At 37.6% G+C, this 26,860-nt stretch overlaps 2 protein-coding genes across 3 annotated transcripts in view; one reads left to right on the top strand and one right to left on the bottom strand.

The window, feature by feature from the left end:
* KLHL3 (kelch like family member 3) overlaps positions 1 to 26,860 on the top strand; it is a 276,374-nt gene that overhangs the window by 811 nt on the left and 248,703 nt on the right. For both annotated transcript variants that reach the window (XM_055389111.2, XM_004042559.5), the window contains exon 2: positions 296 to 424. The gene's annotated coding sequence lies outside the window, so the exon portion shown is untranslated. The remainder of the gene's footprint in view (positions 1 to 295; positions 425 to 26,860) is intronic.
* Positions 700 to 18,183, bottom strand: MYOT (myotilin). The gene is made up of 9 exons (XM_004042563.5): positions 17,782 to 18,183; positions 12,550 to 12,724; positions 10,934 to 11,035; positions 7,689 to 7,738; positions 6,448 to 6,580; positions 4,966 to 5,173; positions 2,371 to 2,536; positions 1,587 to 1,720; positions 700 to 1,371 (listed from the first exon to the last, which is right to left on the bottom strand). Exons 1-9 carry the CDS (start codon positions 18,135 to 18,137, stop codon positions 1,199 to 1,201), a joined length of 1,497 nt encoding a protein of 498 aa, XP_004042611.2. The 5' UTR covers positions 18,138 to 18,183; the 3' UTR covers positions 700 to 1,198.

The following is a 26,860-nucleotide window of genomic DNA, read 5'->3' as shown; positions in this document are numbered from 1 at the left end:
ATAAAAAGCAAAACGGCCACACAGTAGTGAGGGTCAAAAACTACCATCGATGAGAGGAACAGGAGAGGCCTCGCAAAAGGCTGACAGCCAGTGAACTAGAAGCCCGAGAGGAAAAAAAGCTTTAGAATAGTTTTAACAAAAGGATTTGGGCTTTCCTGTACTGGGACTCTCAGCTGTTCACAAAATTATGCTTTCTAAAGTAACAGATTATCTGAAATTGAAATTATTAGAGGAAAAACACCCATATATAGGTATTCAAATTTACATAATTTTTTTTTTTTTTTTTTTTTTTTAGAGATGGAGTCTCACTATATTTCCCAGTCTGGCCTCAAACTCCTGATCTTAAGGGATCCCCAGCTCAACCTCTCCCAGCAGCTGGGACTACCGGGCTGTCAAATTTACATTAACTATGAGAATTAAGCAGGTAACCTCTAGAGACTATTCTTATTCCTTTGAGCATAACAGACTGAAAAATCCTGAAGAATTAGAAACCTATTTGGTTAAAACAAAATCACAAATTCAGTAGATTCAGTCATGATTTAAGTTCTTGTGATTGCCTTTGAACTGCAAACCATGGCAAGTCTAGCTTAGTTTCTAGAGGAATTGGCTGAGCTGTAAGTGAGCTTCACACTGTTCTAGAATATAACATTGCTCTTTTGGAACTTGTTATTCATAGGTTTTGCTGAGTGGAGTTTTATTTTACAGATCTAGACTTTTGTGAAGAGGAGACAGTCCGTTTTAAATATTTGAATTTTATTCTCTTTTGACATAAAACTGTGGAACACTCAGATAATCTATACCATGTTAGTATTCCTACAAGAGAAAACGGGTAAAACAGTATTTAGAAAACAGTAACAGTAAACGTTATTACAAGCATTAGATGTGTTTAAAAAGTTGATACTAATTTATAACCTGTAATTGTTAAATGTGCATGACTTAAATGTTAAAATCCTGTATTTTAAGATAGTCTTCTACAGTTACAAATCCATATACCCAGATTTCCTGTAGGCTTCACAAATCGGAGGGGTACATAGAATGTGCAAGAGTCAAAGGATAAATAATATTATAAATATATATTAACTATATTACCTAATTAAAACCATAATCTGTTAATACAGCTATGGATTAATTTCAAAAAAATGTAATCAAATATATTACTAATGGTGTAGTTGGCTGTTTTCCAATGTTGGTAAAGTTATTAAAGTTCTTCACTTTCATAGAGTCCAGATTGAACTGCCAAACGCTGAAATTCTCCTTCTGGGTTAAAAGCTTGTTTTACATTCAAACCTTTCCCATTAAGTGCTAAATATTTGCTGAATGTTGGTCGAACCCGTAACTGCTTAGGAGCTGGAAGAGTTTGGTTTGGACGTGCTGAAATAGATCACATAAAAGTTGATTCAGAAAACCTGTTCTAACCAAAGTGGTCACACTAGGTATTTATTATCAGACAGGAAAAGAAAAAAGAACGAAAACTGATTATATATGGGGAAAATCTCTCAAATTTTATACTCTGCTGGGATTTTCATTTCTTATTAAATCTTCCTAGTTAAATCCCTTATAATACTTTGGTTAATAGTATGACATACCCGTAACGTCTAATCTTGTGTTACATGTAGTCACTCCAGCTTCATTAACTGCTGACACAGTATACCACCCAGCATCTTTCTTGTTTACATCTTTTATCAGTAAAGTAACTCTTCCAGTGTTATCTTGATATAAGCTGAAATAAAAATTTTTAAGAAATGAAAGTACAGGAATTATTTCTGTGAAGTGGATGTCTCTGACCTACAGTCAGACTAGGAAGAAAAAAACATTTGAAAATTCCAAATCTGTATCTATTTATTGCCAAATAGCTATTGGTTTTCTTGAATTAAACATCCCCCCTTGGGTGCTGTCTCCCTCTGCTCTTCAATCTGTTCCCTGATGGTCCCTGTCATTCACTCGGGTGTGTCTGTGTTTGTATTTATGCGTATGTATAGGGGAATGGAGGGGTCCTGACCTGTTCCCTTATCTGTCTCCTACCTCCTCCTTTGTTTAATAAAGGCTGGAGCTTTTTGTAAAGAAAGAAAAGAAAAGAAAACATCCGCCTTTAATCTTGTTTATGTGATTTATTTCCTTGGGCCATCTTTCATCATCGTTGATAAAAAGATAAATCCTAGTCTACTTTATGCCTTACATTTCTGATTAGTGGAATCTGGCTTACTGAAGTTTTCTTACATTTTTATCTAATATATATTTTATTATATTATTCTTTAGTGTTTTAAAAACTAGACAAATTGAGATAAATGCATGCCATTTATAATGCATGTTAAGAAGTATAACTGGATTCACCCAAATAAACTATAGTAAGTCTAGAAATACATATCCTACCTTATTCGGTCAGTGTTGAATTGTACCATTTCATTATTTCTTTTCCAGAAAAGCTTTGGTGGAGGTATAGCCGAGATCTGGCATTCTAGTTTCACTGAATCTCCCTCTAAAACTTTTTTGCTCTGTGGTTTGTAGATAAACATTGGTGCTCTTTTATGTTCTTTTGCTATATATTAATACAAAAATTCAAGTATTTGAAATATTATAAAAAAGGTATTAAATCAAACCAAGGTATTATGAAATTTGTATGTTGATATTAAAACGTTAAAAAGCAACAGCAACAGAAAGAAACTTTCAGTAAAAAAGACATGCAGTACTATTTTGTTATACCATTCAGAATTCTAAACTCTAATGTAATGATTCATTGAATTGATAATCAGATAATTATATTTCATTCAAACTTAAGTCATATTCTTTTTTTTTGAGACAGAGTCTCGCTCTTTTGCCGAGGCTGGAGCGCAGTGGCGTGATCTTGGCTCACTGCAACCTCCGCCTCCCAGGTTCAAGGAATTCTCCTGCCACAGCCTCCTGAGTAGCTGGGATTACAGGTGTGCACCACACCCAACTAATTTTTGTATTTTTTTTAGTGGACACGGAGTTTTGCCACGTTAGCCAGGCTGATCTCTAACTCCTGGCCTCAAGTGATCTGCCCACCTCAGCCTCCTAAAGTGTTGGGATTACAGTCATGAGCCACCGTGCCTGGCCCAAATTTAAGTTATATTCTTTATCATCTCATCTACACGGAGGCAGCATGAGTGATGGAAAGAGTAACAGACAGCTTGGGTTCAAATTACCTATTGGCTCCATGAGCCATGCCAAATTGGTAAAATTTTGTTTAGTTTCTCTGAGTCTCAGTTTTATCTATTGTTATAAAAAAAAAATCCAGGTAGTAGTGACTGTTGTGTCTACCACACAAAATAATTTTAAGGAACAAATGAGATAATAAACAAAGAGATACTTTGTAAACTCTGAAGGAATGTGGGAATATCAGTAATTATTATGACCTTATTTTCAGCTACCTGAGGGGAGACAGGAAACGATAGTTCAGTACCATAACCCTGGTTTTTCTGAAGGAGAAATGAGATTAAACAGATGGCAGCCAAGATCTCTTTCAGCTCTACTATTGTAGTATTTCTGAAGCCATTGGTACAAATAGGATTTGTCTAAACTTTAATCACTTAAATTGTATGTGTTTTTGAAAATTTCCAGCTCACTAGTTTTTCCCCTGAGACTGAGGCCCTTTGGTATATTATTGAATAATCTTAAAGATTTTGTATTGATCTGGGTAGAATATAAACTCAAGAAAATAGTTTATCCTTTAACCTGATCAAACTTCTGTATAATAAACAGTGAATTATAGCAAAATATCTCTTATGCAATATACAATGGCTTAAAGTATTAAAAATATGGTATGGGTTGAGTATCCATTATCTGAAATGCTTGGGACCAGAAGTGTTTTGGATTTCTGATTTTTTTTTTATTTTAGAATATTAGCGTTATACTTGTTGAGCATTCTTAACCTGAAAATCCAGAATGCTCTAATGAACACTTCCTTTGTGTGTCATGTCGATTTTGGAGCATCTTAAAGATTTCAGATTTTTGGATTAGGATTGTATATTTAAAGCACTTAAAGTGTAAAATTTAAAAACCAGACACCAGTTTTATAAGAACTGCTCTACTTAAGACAGATTTGAGACATAAATGTAGCCATACCTGTTTTCTAAAGCAAGTAGGCCTGTTTTGGTTATAATTAGACATTAGTTTCCTAGTAAAAAGGACCTAGTCTAAGGCTAAAAGTTGATATTTACTCTTGATTTTTTAAGAAATTTTTTTAAACAAGGTCTGACTGTGTCACCCAGGCCGGAGTACAGTGGTGCAATCATAGCTCACTGTAACCTCAAACTCCAGGCTCAAGTTATCCTCCCGCCTTATCCTCTCTAGTAGCTGGGACTATAGGTGTGCACCACTATGCCCAGCTAATTTTTTTATTTTTTGTAGAGACAAAGAAGATCTTGCTATTTGTTACCCTGGCTGGTCTCAAACTCCTTCGCTCAAGTGATCCTTCCACCTTGGCGCCTCTTAAAGTGTTGGGATTACAGGCCTGAGTCACTATACCCAGCCTACTCTTCACTTTTAAACTATGTATTTAACGTTTGACAGATTATGATAATTCTATAATATTATGAGTCAGATTGGTTATTTTTATTATCCTCATTTTGGAGAAACAAAGACCAGAGAAATGATTAGACTAAGATTTTCATTTTGAGACTCTATAGTTACGTCTAGAAATGCTTATACTTCATTATTTGGTTTGTCTAAAATTGTATGATTTATTTTCTTTCCAGAAAAGCTTTGGTGATAGATCTGTCATTCTAGTTTCACTGACTTTCCTTCACATATCTATATATATGTATGTGTGTGTATATATATATATATTTTTTTCCTGTGGTTTGTAGATAAAAATGGACATTCCAATAGGTTGTGTAGACATTAACCTTAAATATGAAGTCTGCTGGGCTTTTCTTTTAAAATACTTTCTTTTTTTCAATACTTCTGGATTTTAAGGAATTCTCAAGGGTCTCTTTGGAGGCTTACCAAGGACATCCAGCTGCACAGTGAAGGTGGCTTCTCCTGCTCTATTCTTGGCAACACATGCATAAGCCCCTGCATCTGAAGCTCTGACTACTTCAAAGATGAGTGAATGAAGACCCTTCTCAGACACTATCATTTTGTGCAAATCATCTGATTGAACTGGTCTTCCATTTAGATACCATGACACATCAGGAGCTGGCAGTCCACTCACCTAGAAAGAAAAACACAAGGAGATGGCAGAATTTTAAAGTATTGCATCACTGAAACCTATTTGTCCATATATGAATTTAAACAGTTCCCATATCTGAGTGGGTTTGTGATTGAAATGCAAAGCAAGAGCTCAAAAGGTATTTATAATTTTTTAAACAAAACATTGGAAATAAGATCCTTGAAATTAACATAGTATTTTTAGACTGTCTCAAGCCATAACTCTTTTACATGCAACCTCAGTCTCTTTTTGAACTCTTAATTTCTATATTTGGAACATTAATTTATGTTACATTGGTTTCCATAAGGAATATAGAAGTCATTGCTTTTCTGGCTAAATGTGACTGCAAATGGAGTCCCAGAGGCACATATATATGAGGCTTCCTGATCTAATGAGTAATTTTTCTAAAACAGAGTGTTCTTGAGCTATAGTTTGGCATATAAATGGCAATTTGTTAAGTGTTTTTACATAAACTGTTAACAATGGAATCCAAAGCTTTAACACTAACTTGAGTTCATAAGGAATCTGGAAAAAAAATTTTATAAGGAAAAGTTCTCCAAAATAAGGATAATAAAAATATAACCTCTTCTAAAGAGCTTTTCTAGTCTGAGGGACTCTTTTAGGCCAAGAGAAAGCAGGGTGGCTTGAATTTCTTGATAGAGGAGAATTGGAGAGACATTATACTTTAAGGCTGGGCACAGTGGCTCACGCCTGTAATCCCAGCAGTTTGGGAAGCCAAGGTGAGTGGATCGCCTTGAACCCAGGAGTTCTAGACTAGCTGGGCATGGTGGCACGCGTCTGTAGTTTCAGCTACTAGGGAGGCTGAGTTGGGATGATGGCTTGAGCCTGGGAGACAGGTTGCAGTGAGCTGCGATTGTGCCATTGCACTCCAGCCTGGGTGACAGAGCAAGACCCTATCTCAAAAAAAAAAAAAAAAAGGCATTATACTTTAAAAATTATATTGTTCTGATAGCTTCACTTATAAAAGTATTTATTAGGTATACCTATTTACTCAATCCTCATAATTTTTTGGGGTATTTGTTATCCCATTTTACAGATGAGACAAAAGCACAGAGAGATTAAATGACTTGTCTAAGGTTGCTTAGCTGGAAGATGGCAGAGCCAGAATTCAAACCCACATCAGTTTGACTTCAGAATTTGTGTTCTTGTCCATTGTACGTACTGCTTTGTAAGCTATGAAGTAGGAAAAGGACATTTTTCAAAACTTAGTATCCCATTGTTAATTTTCCCCCAGTACTTTTGAACCCTTCTCTTACTTTGAAGTCCATTCTGCAGAATCTTCCTTCATCAATCGACATGTTCTCTGGCACTTGAATGAAACGTGGTGGGTAAAATTTCTCCTGGATTGCATCCTGATCATTCACATCTCCCCTTGAGGTTGATCTACTTCTACAAGAATATTTTGGTAACAACTATGCGTAAATATTATCATTGCTTTTCATTTTGCACAAATATAGTTTAGCCATCAATTTTTTTTTTTCAATGGAGTTTCACTCTTGTTGCCCAGGCTGGAGTACAGTGGCCCAATCTCAGCTCTCTCAGGAGGCTAAGGCAGGAGAATCGCTTGAACCTGGGAGGCGGAGGTTGCAGTGAGCCGAGATCGCGTCGCTGCACTCCAGCCTGGGTGACAGAGTGAGAGTCTGTCTCAAAGATAAATAAATAAGTAAAAATATCCAAATTAAGTTTTTGACGTTTTTCTATAGTGGTGGTGTGAACATGTATATAGTTATATTCAGAGATATGGTATTTCAGTTATACCAACCTCCGCTTCTTGGGTTCAAGTGATTCTCTTGCCTCAGCCTCCCAAGTAGCTGGGATTACAGGCATGTGCCACTACGCCTGGCTAATTTTGTATTTTTAGTAGAGATGGGGTTTCACTGTGTTGGTCAGCCTGGTCTTGAACTCCTGACCTCAGGTGATCTACCCACCTCGGCCTTCCAAAGTACTGGGATTACAGGTGTGAGCCACTGCGTCCAGCCTAGCCATCAAATTTGAAACCACAGAATCTACTGTTTGATCTGATAGTGTAATAACAATGAAGAGAGGCCTTAGGGCTGTATTTACCTGTGGCATATTTGATGACTATTAGAAATGGTAGCAATTTAGAAACATCTGGTACAAATTGTACATCTTAGTTTCTCTTTTACAGTGCCATGAATTGATGAAGAAATGGTCTATTAAAATGCCTAGTACCCAGTAGATTATTCTTACCACCAAAGATTGTATAATTAGAATTAGGTCTCCATTGTCATGAGAAAATTGTTTAATATAGAAGCATGATCCTGGCTTATTTGACCAAAACATTAAAAAATTCCCCTGTGATAGTTTTGATGATTAACGTCAAAATTTTGGTCATCTTCTCAGACATTAGAAAATACACATTGTATTTTTCAAAAGGTATAGAGTAGGCTTGAGGGCTTTATAAATATTACATTTTTAAGCTGAAAATATTTTAGATAGGAAAACATACATTTCTTTAAAATTAAAATTTTTTTACCTTACTTGTGATGTAGGAACTTGCAGTCGCGCATGTTCTGAGTTGTGTTGCTTGAAATTAAAACAAAGTAAGAATGTTTACATGCAATTGTTAGCTTGAATGAAGCAGAATTAAGTAGTTACAGTTGAAAGGAACATTCCTATTTTGGCTGTATTTGAACAGCCCTGGTAAGTTCTATATATTCAGCTTTTAAGCCCTTAAAGTACAGTGCACTAACATACTACCACTCTGGCAAGAAGCCCAGAATTAATGGGACTATTCAACAAGTATTATTTATGAAAATTAGCTAGACTTGGAATTGATGGTGGTTCATTTTTCGGATGACTATTTTATGACAAAGGGTGATGTGTCTCCCTGGTGCATTTGAAATGGGAGCACAGAGTACAGATTGTCCTTTAGTAAAACAGGAATAGACATGAAGTCACTTGTATTGGCAGTAGCTGCAGTGTATTATGCCTGCTGCTCAAAAGTGGCACCAACAGCAGTAAACACATATTAGACTGGAAAATTCTTCTCTTTTTAGCTCGTGGCACAAAATCCTGATGGACTCCACGAAAGGTATGTGTAAGGCTTTGAAAAAGCTTTGTAAAATAGCATTAATTCCTGTTTAATAAAGTTATATTTAAGCAAACATCTTTTAGGATTTATATCCGAACAGCAGAAAATTATTTCTATTTGAGAATAAAATCAGGGATTTATGAAAATTATAAGAGAACTAATTGATTAAGTAGTGTGTATTTTGCGTTTCACTGTGCTTAGCACAGTGGGAGATACAAAGTGGAAAACACAGTCCCTACCCAAAGCTGTGTAGGAGCACACAAGATCTGAGTACAAATAATTTGCTTTGGGATGAATCTATTTAGCTAATGTGTTTTGTCATTTTTAAGGCAAAAGTCTTACAACTCTGTAACAATTTTTGGCTAGCCTTAAGGTTCTCTAAGCAAAATATCAAAACAACTGGTCAATTCAGTGATCAAACAAATCAACTAATTTTTTGGTAAAGTAAAAGTAATCCAATTAAAAATATCCAGGCTGGGCACAGTGGCTCATGCCTGTAATCCTAGCACTTTGGGAGGCCGAGGCAGGCGGATCATGAGGTCAGGAGATCGAGACCATCCTGGGTAACACGGTGAAATCCCGTCTCTACTAAAAATACAAAAAAAAAAAAAAAAAAAAAAAAAAAGCCGGGTGTGGTCGCAGGTGCCTGTAGTCCCAGCTACTCAGGAGGCTGAGGCAGGAGAATGCATGGACCTGGGAGGTGGAGCTTGCAGTGAGCCGAGATCGCGCCATTGTACTCCAGCCTGGGTGACAGAGCAAGAGTCCGTCTCAAAAAAAAAAAAAAAAAAAAAAGATGAACCATCATCAGTATAATATTGCTTTGAGTAATTCCCCTAATAGTGATGAGTTTGTGTCTCATTTTTGCTATAATCTTCCATACCAAGTGCAGAGCCCAACATCCAAGTAGGTTCTCCGTGTAAATTAGTTGAATGAACGAATTCATGAACTGTTTAGTAGCCAAAAATAAATTTAAGTTCTCTTCAGTTTCTAGTTCTTGCTCTGGTAGACCCTCTTCCATCCTTTTTAGTAGGTGTAGTTGCATCAAACAGAACCAAAAAACTTAATTTCAAAGGCCAGGTGTGGTGGCTCATGCCTGTAATCCCAGCACTTTGGGAGGCTGAGGTAGGCAGATCACTTGAGCTCAGGAGTTTGAGACCAGCCTGGGTAACATGGTGAAATCACCGTCTCTGCTAAAAAATAACAAAAATTAGCCAGCACGGTGTGCGCACCTATAGTCCCATCTATTTGGGAGTCTGAGGCGCGAGAATCACTTGAACTTGGGAGGTAGATGTTGGAAAAAAAAACTGAATTTCAGTTTTCTACATTTGGAAGCTAGGAATATTTGTGTTCCTGGTTTAATCTCTTTGGCTCCCAGTTTCTTGTGGACTTTTTGGAGGGAATGGAAGGTAACTACGAAGGAAGAAAGAGTGCTAACATTCAGTCTACCTGTCCAACTGAACATTTTTCTTTTTTCTTTTTTGTGTTTGAGATGGAGTCTCTCTCTCACCCAGGCTGGAGTGCAGTGGTGTGATTTTGGCTCACTGCAACCTCCATCTCACGGGTTCAAGCGATTCTTCTGCCTCAGCCTCCTGAGTAGCTGGGACTACAGGCGCGGGCCGCCACGCCCAGCTAATTTTTGTATTTTTAGTAGAGACTGGGTTTCACCATGTTGGCCAGGATCCCCTCGATCTCTTGACCTCGTGATCCACCCACCTTGGCCTCCCAAAGTGCTGGGATTACAGGCGTGAGCCACTGTGCCCAGCCACCAACTGTACATTTTTCTTTGGGGTTAAGTTTACTTGTTAAAATCAAGTTGAGGCCAGGCGTGGTGGCTCATGCCTATAATCCTAGCACTTTTGGAGGCCGAGGTGTTCCAGCCTGGCCAACATGGTGAAACCCCATCTCTACTAAAAATACAAAAATTAGCTGGGCCTGATGGTGTGCGCCTGTAATCCCAGCTACTTGAGAGGCTGAGGCAGGAGAATCACTTGAACCTGGGAGGTGGAGTTTGCAGTGAGCTGAAATTGTGCCACTGCACTCCAGCCTGCCTGGGTGACAGAGCAAGACTGTCTCAAAAAAAAAAAAAAAAAAAAATCGATCAGGTGCAAACCTGTGGGATATGCCACCATAAAGTTAATCCCTTCTTGGAAAGGATACATTTGTTAATCTTAGAACAATTACTCATGAGGGGTTTTTTTTGGTTTTCAGAAAGCATTTTTTGAAAACAGGAATATAACAAAAGGAATTGGATGTTTCATTAGTACCACAAGTATATTTTAAAACATTGAAATGTTAAACAGCTTATGAGAAAGGTTATAATTACTTTCATTTATAATCTTAATTTCTGTCCTATTGGAGGTTCACAACCCATGTATTCCCTGTCCGTGTAGACACTATAGAGAGTCCTAGGTCTAACTGACCCATAAATGTCCTGATAAAAAATAATACCATTAGACTTCTTGTGTTTTGATTTTGTGACGTTGTGTATCCAGGTATTAGAACTACCAGAAAATGGGGTAAAATGTGGTAAAATTATGTATATATGTTTATCATGGCCTCTTTATGTATCCAATGGTGGATGGAACTGACCGACTTTTATTTCAGATGCTATTTATAAGCATTTAGAAAAGCAGACATTTAAAAATCGCACAGAATAAAAATACTCCACTTAGAGCATTTTAACTTACCTGCGAGTCTTGTGCACCACTGTCATCCTGAGCTTGAAACACGGCAGCTGCATTCTGTGGTCCTAGCAATCTGCGAGCCATCTTCTCTTCATATGTTAGACGCTTTAGAGAATTTATTGAGACAGTAATTAGATTTAATAAAAGATGTTTGTACAGATTTACCTTAAAACCACTACTATAGGTCAGAACTTCAAAGAAGCATAGTTCTATCTATTGAATGATAGATTCTATGTTTTTTTGTTTTTTTTTTTGAGACGGAGTCTTACTCCGTCGTCCAGGCTGGAGTGCAGTGGCACAATCTCGGCTCACTGCAACCTCCGCCTCCTGGGTTCACGCCATTCTCCTGCCTCAGCCTCCTGAGTAGCTGGGACTACAGGCGCCTGCCACCATGCCCGGCTAATTTTTTGTATTTTTAGTAGAGACGGGGTTTCACTGTGTCAGCCAGGATGGTCTTGATCTCCTGACCTTGTGATCCACCTGCCTCGGCCTCCGCAAGTGCTGGGATTATAGGCGTGAGCCACTGCGCTCGGCTGATTCTATTTTTTTTTTTTTTTAAGTCTTTTCTTCCATTCAAAGCATTTTCCTTCTCTTCTAGTACCATTTCCCTCACTTGCAGTAAAGGTTCACTTAGGCTTTCTTTTTGCTCCTATGACAGGCAAGCATAATCACTCTTAAATAAGGATCTCCTAAGTAAAGGGAAATTCAACCCTTTCCTCCGTTGTTCTGCATGTTCCAGTCAGCTTTGTTTTTGAATATAATACTTCATGTGCTCACATTCAGAAGTAATTTTTATTTAATTTTAATTAATTAATTTTTGAGACAGAGTCTCACTCTGTCGCCCAGGCTGGAGTGCAGTGGCACAATCTTGGCTCATGGCGACCTACGCCTCCTGGTTTCAAGCAATTCTCCTTTCTCAGCCTCCTAAGTAGCTGGAACTACAGGTGCATACCACCACACCTGGCTAATTTTTTATTTTTAGTAGAGATGGAGTTTCACCGTATTGGTCAGGCTGTTCTTGAACTCCTAACCTTGGTGATCCACCTGCCTTGGCCTCTCAAAGTGCTGGGATTACAGACGTGAGCCACTGCACCCAGCCAGAAGTAACTTTTATTAAATGAGCACTGAATATTTGATTGTACTAACTTCTGATTGAGAGCAGTCCAACTGATAGGCTAAATGTATTTGTATTAAAGGCATATAGTACTGTTTAAAGATAAGTTACTAATATAATATACACAGTAAGGGCTACATGATAAGAATTATAGCTATAATTACCTGTCAGTATTATACATCAAAGTACAGTAAGTTGACTTGACAGTAATTCCTAATAGTTATTTGGGCATCAGACATATTTTATGAGAGGGTAATATTTAATAACAGAAAAATTTCATTAAACCATTCAGATACATTTTTCATTTGCTTCATTCTTTTACTACTGTAAACCAAGAGGTGATTTCATGCAGAGAGAAATGGAATAGGGCCCAAATATTCCTTCTTTTTAGATAATCTTGTTCCTTGTTGATATATGGACCTAGATCTGTGAGCTAGAACTTCCTTATTAAAATTAGATTTTATAGTTTAATTGGCCTTTTGTGCAAAATAGACATCTTGCTCACTTGATTTCCATTATGAAGAAGGGTGTCCTTGCATTTCAGCTTTCTTTCTAAATCTTGAATCAAAGCTTCTTTTGATCCTTGTATTTCATGATCAGGAGTTCTTGGTATGGGCTTAGCATTTGCAGTTTGGGATGGCTTTGCATTTACAGGTTGGCCAGCTGAGGACTGTTGATAGCTTTAAAAAGGAAAAAGAAAAGATTTTTAAAAAGAAGGTCTTGGCCTCATTTTGCAAATTACCTTTAGATATGTTGAGTTTACCACTTAGTACTACTAGTATTATTAAAAACAAATTGCCCTAATAACAGTCAAGAAATATTTTATAAGAATGGTTACTATCTTTTTTTTTTCCTTTTGGCAAATGGAAATTAAGTGTCAGGAGGAAGAATTTAGATTAGACATAAGGAGGATGTCCTTCCTTGAAGATCTTCCCTGAGGAATGTGAGAGTAAGTCTAGTTAATGGCAGCTTGAGAGCTCTTCCAATCTTATGACTAATTTCTTTAATAAAATTTTTTTTAGATTCTGGGAGTACATGTGCATGTTTGTTACATGGGTATATTGTATGATGCTGGGGTTTGGCCTTCTAATGATTCTGTCACTCAAGAGGTGAACATAGTACCTGATAGTTAGTTTTTGAACCCTTTTCCACCTCTTTCCCTGCTTTCTGCTTTTGGGATCTCCAGTGTTTATTGTTTTCATCTTTGTGTTCATATGTACCCAATGTTTAGCTCCCACTTATAAATGAGAACATGCTCTATTTTATTTTCTGTTTCTGTGTTAGTTTGCTTAGGATAGTGGCCTCAAGCTGCATCCGTGTTGCTGCAAAGGACGTAATTTTGTTCTTTATTATAGCTACGATGACCGAATTTCTTGTTTGATTTATGGGTAGATATTAAGTGGTGGTATTCTGGAGCTGGTTCATATGGGCTGATTTTTAGCATCTTTTCCCAGCTTCCTATGATTTCATGTTATAGTTTGAAATTGGTTGTGGTGGAAGTATTTACACCAGGGAAATCGGTAAATATCACAAATAATGGCTCTTTTGTCCAATGATTGTTAGACATTTACCAGCACACCACTGGCTTTTAGTGAATAATCTTTTGCTTTGAATGGAGTCTACTGTTTACACAGTCATTGACTTTCCTGTAATTTCCAATTCCTATTAATTTCATATTCTAGAAAATCCAAGTATGGCACTATATAACAGCAAATAACTTCTAAAGTAATGACAGTTTCTTCAATACTACTGAAGTGATTTTTAGAGAAAGAATGGGATGATTTGAGGAAGGAGAAAGAAATGTAAACTGGAAAAAAGCAAATAAAGTCTTTATTTCAAATTTTGATCCTAAATTTTTTCTAGGATGTCCTTGCCCCTCCCGTATTTTCCTTGTTGATTCTGATAGAGGATAGGGTGGTATTTAGAGAGTCCAGTATTTTTAGATCTGTTAGGTAGCTTAAATGTATCACAGTGCTTTATTCAGTTTTTACCTAGTTTATCCATTCAGAGCCCTGCAGGGGCTAATCTTTATTTTTAATTTTTATTTATTTTTTTGAGATGGAGTCCTGCTCTGTTGTCCAGGCTGGAGTGCAGTGGCGCAATCTCGGCTCACTGCAACCTCTGCCTCCTGGGTTCAGGTGATTCTCCTGTCTCAGCCTCCCAAGTAGCTGGGATTACAGGCACCCGCCACCATGCTCGGCTAATTTTTGAATTTTTAGTAGAGACAGGGTTTTGCCATGTTGGCCAGGCTGGTCTCAAACTGCTGACCTCTGGTAATCTGCCTGCCTGGGCCTCCCAAAATTCTGGGATTACAGGCTTGAGCCACCACACCCGGCCTGCAGGGACTAATCTTTATTAATCTATTTAATGTGAGGAAACTAGCCACTGCCCTCAATGAGTATTTTACCATTATTATAATAAATGTTCTCTGGCTATCCAGATGAGACAATCTTGGTCTCTTCTCTGAAATGATCCTTTCCAAATATTCTCAAGGATCATTAAAAGGACTTGTGAGCTAAGTAGAAATGTATTTCCTCCAAGTAGGGCCAGAGTTTTAATTTTTTCTGGCTTTGGGAACTTGGTTAGTAATCATTAGATTGTAAACATTCTGGAGAAAAAATATGTTTTATTTGTTATCATTATATCATTTATATCCACGAACACAGAGCATGGGTATAGGAGATACTATCAGTTGAGTAATGAGTGATTTTCGTAGTATTCAGGACACTCTGTTGAAAGCTAATGATACACATTTCCTCTCCTGACATTTCAGGTCTTAAGATCTTTATGGTTGTCTATATAAATTTTTAAAAGATTGTAAACATTCTGGAGAAAAAATATGTCTTATTTGTTATCATTATATCATTTATGTTCACGAACACAGAGCATGGGTATAGGAGATACTATCAGTTGAGTGAATGAGTGATTTTCATAGTATTCAGGACACTCTATTGAAAGCTAATGATACACATTTCCTCTCCTGACATTTCAGGTCTTAAGATCTTTATGGTTGTCTATATAAATTTTTAAAGTCTGATTTGTTCAGTTAATAGCCAAACAAAATGTTTTTTAAAATAGCGATTTTTTTTTTAAAGATTGAATTCCTAGATCAAAGTGGCAAAATCTCTTTGGCCTTATAGATCTCATATTTTTTCAATCGTATGGAATTATAATAGCCCACTTTTTTTTTTTTTTTGAGACGGAGTTTCATTCTTGTTGTCCAGGCTGGAGTGCAATGGCATGGACTTGGCTCACTGCAACCTCTGCCTCTCTCTGTGTCTCCCGGGTTTAAGCGATTCTCATGCCTCAGCCTCCCAGGTAGCTGGGATTATAGGTGCCTGCCACAACACCCTGCTAATTTTTTTGTATTTTTTTTAGTAGAGACAGGGTTTCACCATGTTGGCCAGGCTGGTCTCAGACTCCTGACCTCGGGTGATCCATCCACCTTGGCCTCCCAAAGTGCTGGGATTACAGGTGTGAGCCACACCTGGCCTAGCCTACTGTTTTTTTTTTTTTTTTAAATGCTAGCTTACCATCTTTATAAGTCACACATTTGTTAACGTGAATTAGCATTAAATAATTGTTTTTAGACTTGTCATATCTGGGAAATTCTGAATATATCTGAGAAATCCTGAAGGATTATCAAAACCAATCCTGAGAATCACTGATGTATATGTAACCTCAGTCACTTTGTTCACTGAATACTCTCATTATTCCCAGTTTAGGTGGATTAAGTGTTAACGACTTGATAAATGCTCCCATTTACAAACTAATAGTACGTTTGCACATGCTTTATAGGTCCTTTCTCTATCATTAATTACCTAACTCTTTATTATTGCTACAGACCAGAAAATTGAAGCACTGGGTAGGTAAAGTGCTTGCTGAATTTCACACAGCAAGCTTTTTGGAAGGAACAGTTGAGTTCCCCTCACTTTTCAGTCTGTGGTTTGATCAACTGGGTAAAATGTTTGCCTAAGAGCTTCCTATTGATGAAAATCTAAATAAAGCTTTCAAATTTCTCTAGGTCAGAATCCAAGGGATTATTTTGGAAGTCAGGGCGAACTGGAGCCCATAATAATGAGGGAATTGTGCACAAATGTTCAAAGGGCCAGGGCTTTCCACTCTGTACAGCTGGACACGAAATGGGTATCAAGTAGCTATGGGAAGATTAAAGAGTAATCTGTGGTTGCTGAAAATGGAACAGCTAAAGTGGATCTTTGATCTCTGGTTTGGGGACCTCCTAGGCTTTATTTCTTATTATGTTTTTGCCTTTCTTTCTCTTTTCTTAAGTCTTTGATAACTTTCTTTTCTGGGCAGTAATTTGAAATATGATTGAAAGACTTTACTAAGAAAAACAAAAAATTCTTTTAGATTTTAAAATGCTAATATAGGAAATATGGAAATAATAGAAAGCTAGATGGAAAATGATCATCTGGGTAAATATAACCAAGAAAGATCTATATATTATAAAGGGAATTTGGGAGGGAAGAGAAAGAAAGGGCTCTCAATTATTAAGAACATCCTTTTAAAATATTAGGTTAAACCTGTGAGAATGCCATTTTTGTAGGTCAAAAACAGTTGACTATCAGCCATTTCAAATGGTTCAACCTAATATCTGTAGGATTCTAACAAATGTTTTTGGTTTTCCTGATTTTTATTTTTTAAAATATTGAAAAGGTTTTTTTTTGCAAGTTGAATTGCTATAGGCAGTTCAACTAGATTTCCAAAGTTGTCACCAATAATAGGAGTTTGTAGAAAAATTAGCCTCTAGAGAAGACTGCGAGAAATTAGCAGAGTTGAGTGAATGTATTAGTAAGCCTGCAACAGAACGTATTCCATCAGACAATTTTTGAGATGCCTCTGATTTAATTCTCTGATGTTCCAGCCAGCCAAGGAACAGGAAAGCTGATAGCCCTTAGTTTGCATAAGCACAAGGTATTCAGTTCATGTTTTAAAAAAAGCATAACCACCATCTCCTTTTTCATACTAGGTTCTCCTAGGACAGTCTTAGGGTAGTGGAAATAGCACATGTTTACATAAGGCCCCAGTATTAGTCCCTGTATTTAGATCAACCTAACTAATTTGAACAAGGTGTGGTTTTAATTACCAAATGAAACCTTAAGGTCATAAGCCTTCATCTATTCAGGCCTTCCTTCTTCTGATCACAGTAAGGAAAATGTATACATTCCAGGGTCTGAGTTCCAGGTTTTTTTATTTGTTAATTTAAAAATTTTTCAGCCAAGTGGATATTCAGGATTAGAGGGGAAAAGGGATAGGAAGAAAAGACTGAGAAGAAACTTAATAGCCTCTGCTTATGTGAGAGGAAATCCTATCTGAAGAAGAGCAGACAGGTGTTCATCTTAGCCAAGCCCAGAACCAGAGGAATTAAATTTACAGCATGAGGAGCTTAGCTTAGAACTAAAGGAAAAGTTCATTGTTCTTTGGTATGTGAGAAATTATTTTTTTCAAAGATGGAAAATAATGGGTAAATAATATTATGGGGTAATAGGTAATTGGATTCAGCGCAGCCTGGACACTGGAGAATGGTCAGATGACCTCTTATTGCCAGTACCCTGGTTCAGCATGTTCTAGTAGAACTATGGAATGAGACTGTAAGGTCACATTGCCTTTTTAGATAGTAAAGAATGAACTGCAGCATACCCCCAAAACTCCTACCCCCTCGCAAACTCCTCAGATATAAGTTCACTGTACATGCGGTATATAAAAATTCACTTACTTGGAATCCATAGCGGAAGGGATTTTACTGCTATTGTAATCAGGCTGTGATGGTAATATGGAGCTGAGGAAGCTGGCTGGGGACTGGTTATAGGTGGTTGTAACCCTTTGGCCTGGGTTGGAGCCAGCAGGCTGCTGGGGAGAAGCAGGGAAAGCAGAGGAGGACATGGTGATGTGAGAGCTCAGTGTTGAGGAGGCAGAAAATCTTTGCTCTGTACACTGGCGGGGCTGGATGATAATGGAAGACTGTTTGGTCTGGCTAGAGAAGCTGGAGGTTTCTGGTCCAGGAGGCTGCAATCTGGAGCCACATGGGTTTTGGGACTGGATGAAGTGTTTTGGACGTTCGTAGTTAAACATGCTTAGTTGGTATATGGAAGATGAAGGCAAGTTATTACTATAATGATTTGTTCCTTGAAGGGTGGGACCCTGAATTTGGGGCCACAAGCCTGGAATTACGGAAGGTTGTAAGGAATCAGAAGCAACCTTGGTCTGCTCTTCCTTGTTGAGATCCTGAGAATACTGTGCTCCTGGCTTTGGTAGAGTGAGCTTCTCTTGAAGAATATTGTTCCTTCAAAAGGAGAAAATAATTGTTACAATATTTGCTTAAACAATAACATTGTTTATTTGACATCTTTCAGATCTGATGTGCTTTTTCTTTTCCTTTCTTTCCTTCCTTCCTTTTGTGTGTGTGTGTGTGTGTGTGTGTGTGTGTGTGTGTCTTGCTTAATCGCCCAGGCGATCATAGCTCACTGTAGCCCCTCCAACTCCTGGGCACAAGCGATCCTTCCACTGCACCCTCCAGAGTAAGGACTACACATATAAGCCACCACGCCTGGCTAATTTTTCTTTTTTTCTTTCTTTCTTTTTTTTTTTTTTTTTTTTTTAGTAGAGACAGAGTTTCACTATGTTGCCTAGACTAGTCTTAAACTCCTAGTCGCAAGCAATCCTCCCGCCTCAGCCTCCCTTGGTGCTGGGGTTACAGGTATGAGCCACCGCACCCAGCTGAGCAGATTGCTTTTTAACCTTACAATTCACTGCTTCTTTTTCTCTCCTTGATTCCAAATTGACCATATTACTAAACTAGATATTAATTAAGGAGTGACTGTGTGTATATGTTTGTGTAGAATATATGTTACAGGCTGCATTCCAGAGCCACTTATACATTTTTCTGTTTTTATTACGTATTTTTAAACAGAATCATACCATATAATTCTGTTATTTTTAGATTATACTTCCTAGTTGTTGGTCTTGATGTTCTTTTAATTATCTAGAGTTTTACTTTTTATTATTTGTTTAGTATGTATTTTAGACTAATTTTGTTTTTTGGTCTTTTTTTTCTTTTTTTTTTTTTGCCACACCTTTGGAGATCTCAGACTAATTTTGAAATTGCTGTAGCTCTTTTACTTTTTCTTTTCAAATGGCAAACAGGAAGCATAGAAGTAAATAAGACACATATGAAACTAGTCTATACCTTACCAAGAAAAGACAGGTGCCATTCCTCCTACTTAGCTCTGTAGTGGGCCTCCTGCCTTCCTACAGTACATCCTCATTTTTTCTTAGATGAGACATTTGCCATGAAAATCAACCTTGAAGGATTATATTTGCCTCTGATTTTTTTTCCATTAGTATGGTAAACCTAAGCAGGACTATATATAGACATTACACACAAAGACTAGTCCTATAAACTGTTTTAACACTAATCCTGTTTTCATTGAAAATATCAGATAAATTGATTCAAAATACATTTGCCTATTTTGTTTCATCTAGTATAAGCCAATACTGAGATAATGACAAATCAAACTTTTAACTGAAAAATTAACCAAATTGTTTGTCATCATTGAAACGAAGTCTTCTAATTATTTTAGTTACTGTCTTGGATAAAATGTTAATAAAACTTTTCCAGACCAAACAGTTTCATCCTAAATAATAGGATACCTTCAAAAAATAGTATTTCAAAGTTGCCTATGTAGTTTAGAGTTAAATTAAAACTAGCAATTTTAGGAAAAAACAGAAATGCAACTAAACAGCCAAGAGAAAGACGCTATTGAGAAAGAATACTTAAAAAGTTAAATATTCCTTAATTTCAAGTTTATGAACACAAATTAATTAAACTAGAATGCATTTTAGAAATGAACTACTTTAGGCATTTAAATTGTTGGGGAAAAACATCCTGAAGGAGGGCCTTGAGTAGATCTAAAAAAAAAAGTCTATTTCAAGGCAAGTAGTTTTGTAGTTATCGGTTTATTCAGTCTATTGCAGAATTGAATCCAGAGTTTGATTCCTAAATTTCTTTCTGGGCAGGTACATTATTGAGACTCATTTCAGATAGCAAGGAATAAACCGCTTATGAAATAGTAGATATTTTCCAGAAACAGTTCTCTTTTTTTCTTTACATATATTTTCAGAATGGCAACTGTCTTGTACATGTTGATATTGGCCTACATTGTTAATAATTAGTGATATTTTTAAAAACCCAATTAAAAATATGTTATTTCATAAGTTTCATTTTATCCATGTGTCAAGATTTTATGCAGACATTTACGCAGGTAATCCTGTATTTTCTTTATGTTTGTAGTTACTGTTCAACAATTTAATTCTATAATAGATTCTGTTATATGACAGTGTCATTTTATTCCAAATAATGTTAAATGAATTTCAAAGATTTTTATAAATAAAGTACTATTCAGTCTCCTTTTTTAAAAATCTTAACTTTTTTTCCTATCTCTAATATAGCATAGACTTGCACAGAAGACTGATAGAGGATATGTTGCGTTCATAAGACATCACCACAATTACATCAGATCAAGTGTCCCTTTTCAAGGAAAAATGGTGATTTAAAAATAATGACACACAGCTATCTTTCCTTCTATCATTTGTATAATGCCTTCCAGTCTCAATGAAATGAATGAGTCGCTTTCTCTTTAAATTTTTGTGTAATACCATTATAATGTTGTGGCTTTCAAACTTTTTATCTGAAAATCATCTTTGTATACACTCATCTGATTTGGACAAAAACCAAAAACAAGACCTAAAAGTGTAGTAGGAATAAAGAAGGGACTTACCCGTAGTTCCAGAGGGTGCCAGCTGGGTTTAACCCACTATTGAAGGGAAGGAAGAGGCATCTCCTTCCCTCACAGACTAATCTAGTGGCTCTGTGCTTAGTATTATAGCACCACTGACTTTTATCAGCTGCCAAACAGTGACATCTGATGTGCTTGCCTGTCCATCTACCTATGCTGGCATGTCAAAGTAAGAGTCCACAATCTAAACAATATCTCACATGTCTTAGTGGTATTTAAGGAGTGGGATTACATGAGCTTCTCTTGCAAGCCTCTTTATTTCAGACGTGAATTTTGACTATGAACTTTAGCAAGCTCGTGAGGGAAGGGCAGTGAATAGGGAAATGGGAAAAATAGAAAAAAAAACCCTCTTATTTCTTTATTATGGTGGGGACTTTGAATTTTCCCAGTTTAAGAGAGAGGACTAAAGGAAAAATAATATTTCAAGAGTGGAGTTCTTCTATCTATTATACTAAGACTTCTCCAGGAATAAGACCAGTGATAGATAGGCTCCCAATTGATTTGTATTGCATAATTCTTCATCTGAAGTCTTTTTTCTTTTGCCTAATGAGAGTAGGATTCAATAATAGATTTGAGGTCTCTCAGTATTAGCAGTTTGTTCCGAGGTGGAGGGCAGTCTGGGCAAAGCAGGAGACCGAGGTCATAGTGACATGTCACTGGGAAGGTAGGGAGGTGGAAAAACATGATGGTGTTTCTTGAGCAAGTTTTCTGAATCTGTATGGCATATGCCCCTTTTGCCTAGTACTTTTATTCTGAAAGAGTTTTGAAACACTTAAGAAACAACCAAACAAATAAGCAATCTATATAATTAGAGCTGTCAATGCATGTTAATCTCCCTTTATTCCTAACAGTTAGTTTCCTTTCACTTTTTGTCACAGAGACCATCATGGTATTTAGATTTCCATTTTTGTGCAGGGAAGTAAATAATTGCAGAAGAATAAAATGTCGAATCAGCAAATGTGGTGAAGTAGGGTAGGTGGCATGAGGATTGGGCCAAGGGAGTAGAATTATCTCCATGGGGTGGCTTCAGTTCCCCTCCCTCATGGGTAGATACCCCAATCTTGATTGAATTAACATGTATATTAGAATCCAGCAAATAGATGTTTGAGCACATATGAGCCATATAAAATCCTTCACAGCTGGCCAAGTAGGTGTACCTTTCTTTGGTGTTCAAATAAAGCTTGATAATTTCTGCCTGGGCGTGCAGCCCTTAGTAGAAAAAGCATGCTAGACTTGGTGAGTAGGTGGTTGCCTACCAAGTCTTATTTCAGGAGTCTCCCAAAATATTCTTCAACATCTGTTCACTGATATTTCAAATTCCATTAATAGAGACAAAGCCTTTCCATCTAAATTAGAGAGACTTAAAATGCAAATGCAAGTGATAGAATAAAAGTAATAATAGCCAATATATAGCATTTATGAGTAAGACACTCCTTCAAGCATTTTATTTTATTATTAGTTTTTTTTTAGAGACAGGGTCTTACTCTGTCACCCAGGCTGGAGTGCAGTGATGTGATCAGAACTCACTGCAGCCTCAAACTCCTGGGCTCAAGAGATCCTTCCTCTGCAGACTTTCAAGTAGCTAGGGCTATAGGCATGCAGCACTATACCCAGCTAATTTTAAATTTTTTTGGACAGACAGAGTTTCGCTATGTTGCCCAAGCTGGTCTCAAACTCCTTGCCTCAAGCGATCCTCCCACGTCGGCTTCTCAAAGCACTGGAATTATAGGCATAAACCACATGCCCAGCCTATCTATTCTAAGCAATTTTAAATGTGGTATATGTGACTGACATTTGGTTCTGCTGGAGAACAGGGTTTGATTAGGGCATGGAAAAGGAAATAATAGATTTGAGGTCTCTCTGTACTAAAAGTTTGAGGTATACCTCACCAGCCAAGTAGGGAAGACATCCAGGACAACCTGCTAAATTCCCAATTTTGCCTACAGCAGGTTCTAAGCATACTACACTTGAGGAAGAATTTAGTTCTGCTTACTCTTTGTCTTTCAAGCTTTGCCTCTTCTCTAGGTCTTTGTAAGATACAACCCAGGTTACCGTGTGTTACATGTGATAGCCTTCATGGTACGTCAAGGGTAAAGTTTTTGCTATAATAGGGGGATCAAGGGATGATTTAAGAAAGGTAAGTAGGTCCTCTTTTATGATACCATTCTCAGTAGTCGGGGGCTATATTAATAATCTACTGTAAATCTGTTTGTTCCTGCCTTTTAATGTTTGATTTGCTTTTTTGAATGGTGGTTTGTTTCCTCACAAATATAGCTATTTGAATGGTTTAATTGCCTATTTGAGAAAAATCATAGACTCTTAAGACTGGAATTATTACAATGCCAGATGGGTGAACTTTTACTACAACCTGCTCACAAGGACAACCTTTTCCATTTCTTTTTCTAAATTATCAGTAAGGGCCTTCAGTAAATTATTCAAATGCCTTACAAAATATAGTAACTTCCTACTATCTCACTGAAACCTTTCCTGTTTACATGTTAAGGGATTCCTTGTCTATCATCAGTTTCAGAAACAGGGTAGCTATTTAACTGTCTCTCATTCTTCCCTCTTCATATATAGCTCTTGTCTTTCAAAAATATAAGATATATATGCCATTGTAAAAAAAAATGGTGCTGTGAACTTCTTCTAAATTCGGAGGTCAGATGTGTGTGATGAAACTCATTTCTGCTGTATCAACTGAAAAGGAAAATGTCACATTGAGGATGGAAGAACTAAGGAGTGAAGAAAGTTTTATTTTAGTTCACACAAATTCACTGTGGTTATTAAAGTTCTGCATAGATATATAATGAAAGGGAATCCCATTGTAGCATTTGTAATTTGAAATATCCAGTCTAACATTTGACTCAATCTTGTATTATTCTCAAGCAAGAAATAATAATGGAATCCATCGGGTTTGGAGTTAAAGAATACAAATGATAACATTAATTTGGCTAATGCTCTACAACTTTCTAGACATATTTACCTTTTGTTATCTGTTTTTGGAGACCTGAGTGTGAGGGCCCACTCCACCACATACATGCTGTGTAGCCTTAAACAAGTTGCTTAAACTTTGAGCTTTAATAACTAATCGAAAAATGAGGCTAGGCACGTTGGCGCATTTCTGTAGTCCCAGCTACATGGGAGGCTGAGGTGGGAAAATCGCTTGAGCCCAGGAGTTTGAGGCTGCAGTGAACCATGATCACACCACTGCACTCCAGCCTGGGTGACACAGCAAGACTTGTAACCCAGACTCAAAAAAAAAAAAAAAAAAAAAAAGTAGTACAAGGTTTACCAACCTAAATCAGACGATTGATGAGAGACTCAAATGAAATGGGAAGTCATATAATGGACATTCTGTAGGTTTATCTCCTTAACTAGATTAAAATGTTTCTGAGAGAGGGACTGTTTACTACTTATTTATCTTGCCTAACACAGTGTGGCTCATAGTAGACACTCAATAAAAACTTGTTAACTTTTATGGAATATTTACCCAATAGTTTTCTCCATAGGTGATTTTACTAATGAAGATGGTCATGTGTTATGAAAGATACTAACTTATAAATTCAAGGTCTTTTAAAGTTTTATTTATTTGCTTATTTTTGTTTTTGAGATGGGGTCCCACTTGGACTCCCAGGTTGAAGTGCAGTGGCATGATTCATATCTGTTGCAGCCTCAAACTCCTATGCTCAAGTGATCCTCCTGCCACAGCGTCCCGAAGTGTTGGGATTACATGTGTGAGCAACCGTGCCTTTTAAAGCTTTAAAGGCTCACTTTTTTTTTTCTTTCTTTTTTTTTTTTTTTAAAGGCAGGGTCTTGCTCTGCCCTCCAGGCTGAAGTGCAGTGGTGAGATCACAGCTCACTTACAGCCCTGACCTCCCCAGCTCAAGCCATCCTCCCACTTCAGCATCCCAAGTAGCTGAGACTACAGACATGAGCCACCACACCCAGCTAATTTTTGCATGTTTTTGTAGAGATGGGGTCTCACTATGTTGCCCAGGCTGGTCTAGAACTTCTGGGCTCAAGCAATCCGCCCACCTCAGGCTCCCAAAGTGCTGGGATTATGGGTGTAAGCCACTGTGCCTGACCTAGGCTCACTATTTGTGTGTGTGTGTGTGTGTGTGTGTGTGTTTGAGACAGTGTCTCGCTCTGTTGCCCAGGTTGGAGTGCAGTGGCGCAATCTCAGCTCACTGCAACCTCCGCCTCTGGGGTTCAAGTGATTCTCCTGCCTCAGCCTCCTGAATAGCTGGGATTACAGGCGTGTGCCACCACACTCGGCTCAGCTAGGCTAATTTTCATATTTTTAGTACAGACGGGGTTTCACCATGTTGGTCAGGCTGTTCTCAAACTTCTGACCTCATGATCCGCCTGCCTCAGCCTCCCAAAGGCTCACTATTAAACACAGGTACTTAGAAAAAATTTAGATAATCAGTATTGGCCATCTTCCCAAGGCAAGCCCAGCATGCTCTGTCACCCAGGCTGGAGTGCAGTAGTGTGATCTTGGCTCCTTGCAACCTCTGCCTCTTGGGTTCAAGCGATTCTCATGCCTCGGCCTCCCAAGTAGCTGGGATTACAGGCATGTGCCACCACGCCCAGATAATTTTTGTATTTTTAGTAGAGACGGTGTTTCACCATGTTGGTCAGGCTGGTCTTGAACTCCTGACCTCAGGTGATCTGCCCGCCTCGGCCCCCCAAAGTGCTGGGATTACAGGCATGAGCCACCACACCAAGCCCCTAGGTTATTTTTTAAACAATATTTTGATTTGAGGTTTGTGTTGGGGGGTGGAGAAGTAGCAAATGGTGATGGATTGTGTTGTTTTAAACATAACCTGGTAGGAAAATTCACTTAACTGAATTATCTTTACATTTCTAGGTTTGTTTTCCAAACACAAGGACATTTCTGTTTTTATTCTAAGGTCTGTTTTTCTTCATGGATAAAGAAGAAACCTGTATCACAAAATGTTTTACATTTTTATATTGAGATAGGACACCGAATTCTATTTTGGGAAGAGATTCCACTTCTTTAATATCTTGTGTTATTTCAGTATTGATTTTTCTTTTCCTTTTTGTTTTTTTTTGGAGACAGAGTCTCGCTCTGTCGCTCAGGCTGGAGTGCAGTGTCATGATCTTGGCTCACTGCAACCTCCACCTTCTGGTTCAAGCAATTCTGGTGCCTCAGTCTTCTAAATAGCTGGGACTACAGGTGCACATCACCATGCCCAACTAATTTTTTTATTTTTTATTTTTAGTAGAGACGAAGTTTCACCATGTTGGCCAGGCTGGTCTTGAACTCCTGACCTCAAGTGATCCACCTGCCTCAGCCTCCCAAAGTTCTAAGATTACAGGTGTGAGTCACCGTACCTGGCCTGATTTTTTTTTTCAATAAGTCTGTGTAATAAACCCTTAACTGTGAATCTAAGCACAGGGCTTAATATTTCAGCCATGGTGAAATGCTTACTGAAAAGCAAGGGAGGACCGACATAAAGTGACTCATGTCAGAATGCAAACTCCCTGAGGACGGGAGCTTTGTCATGATCTATCTACAGAACCAGGAATATTTGTTGAATGAATGAATGTTGGGTCTGTCTCCCTTTACTATTGTGCTTGTAGCTCAAAAGTATTTCCACTGATGGTACAGAAATCCTTCTTTGGAAACTGGATCTCATGTTCATTATGACTGGCTGGTTCAGGAGTAATTGGCATAAAGTTTATGGGGGTATCGTTTGGATTTGTGTCCTTTGTGTAGCTTTTGGTGCTCCAGAGAGAGGCCAGTTTTGGAGAAAATTTGCTCATGGATAACTTGGGAGGACGCTCTGATTTCTCTACTACTTTCTTTCAAAAATATAATTAATCATGAGTTCAGATGGAAACAAAGACTCTTCCTTTTGGCTCAGGGCTGAATTGTAGCAAAGAGATTTTGAAGAGTTATTACCTGGGGAAACTAAGAGTTTGTTGCAGAAGCTGCAGTGCCAGCCTCATTTTCTGCAATACACTTGAACTCCC

Source organism: Gorilla gorilla, chromosome 4 (genome assembly GCF_029281585.2).
Source record: "Gorilla gorilla gorilla isolate KB3781 chromosome 4, NHGRI_mGorGor1-v2.1_pri, whole genome shotgun sequence".
NCBI classification, from domain to species: domain Eukaryota; kingdom Metazoa; phylum Chordata; class Mammalia; order Primates; family Hominidae; genus Gorilla; species Gorilla gorilla.
This window is presented reverse-complemented; position numbering and strand designations above follow the sequence as displayed.

Coding starts and splice junctions, on each gene's coding strand:
- MYOT (XM_004042563.5), bottom strand. CDS start 18,137: ATGTTTAACTACGAACGTCCAAAACACTTCATCCAGTCCCAAAACCCA. Junction 5,174..6,447: donor TCTGCAGAATGGACTTCAAA/GTAAGAGAAGGG, acceptor TTTTCTTTCTAG/GTGAGTGGACTGCCAGCTCC. Junction 2,537..4,965: donor TGTGCAGCTGGATGTCCTTG/GTAAGCCTCCAA, acceptor ATTAATATATAG/CAAAAGAACATAAAAGAGCA.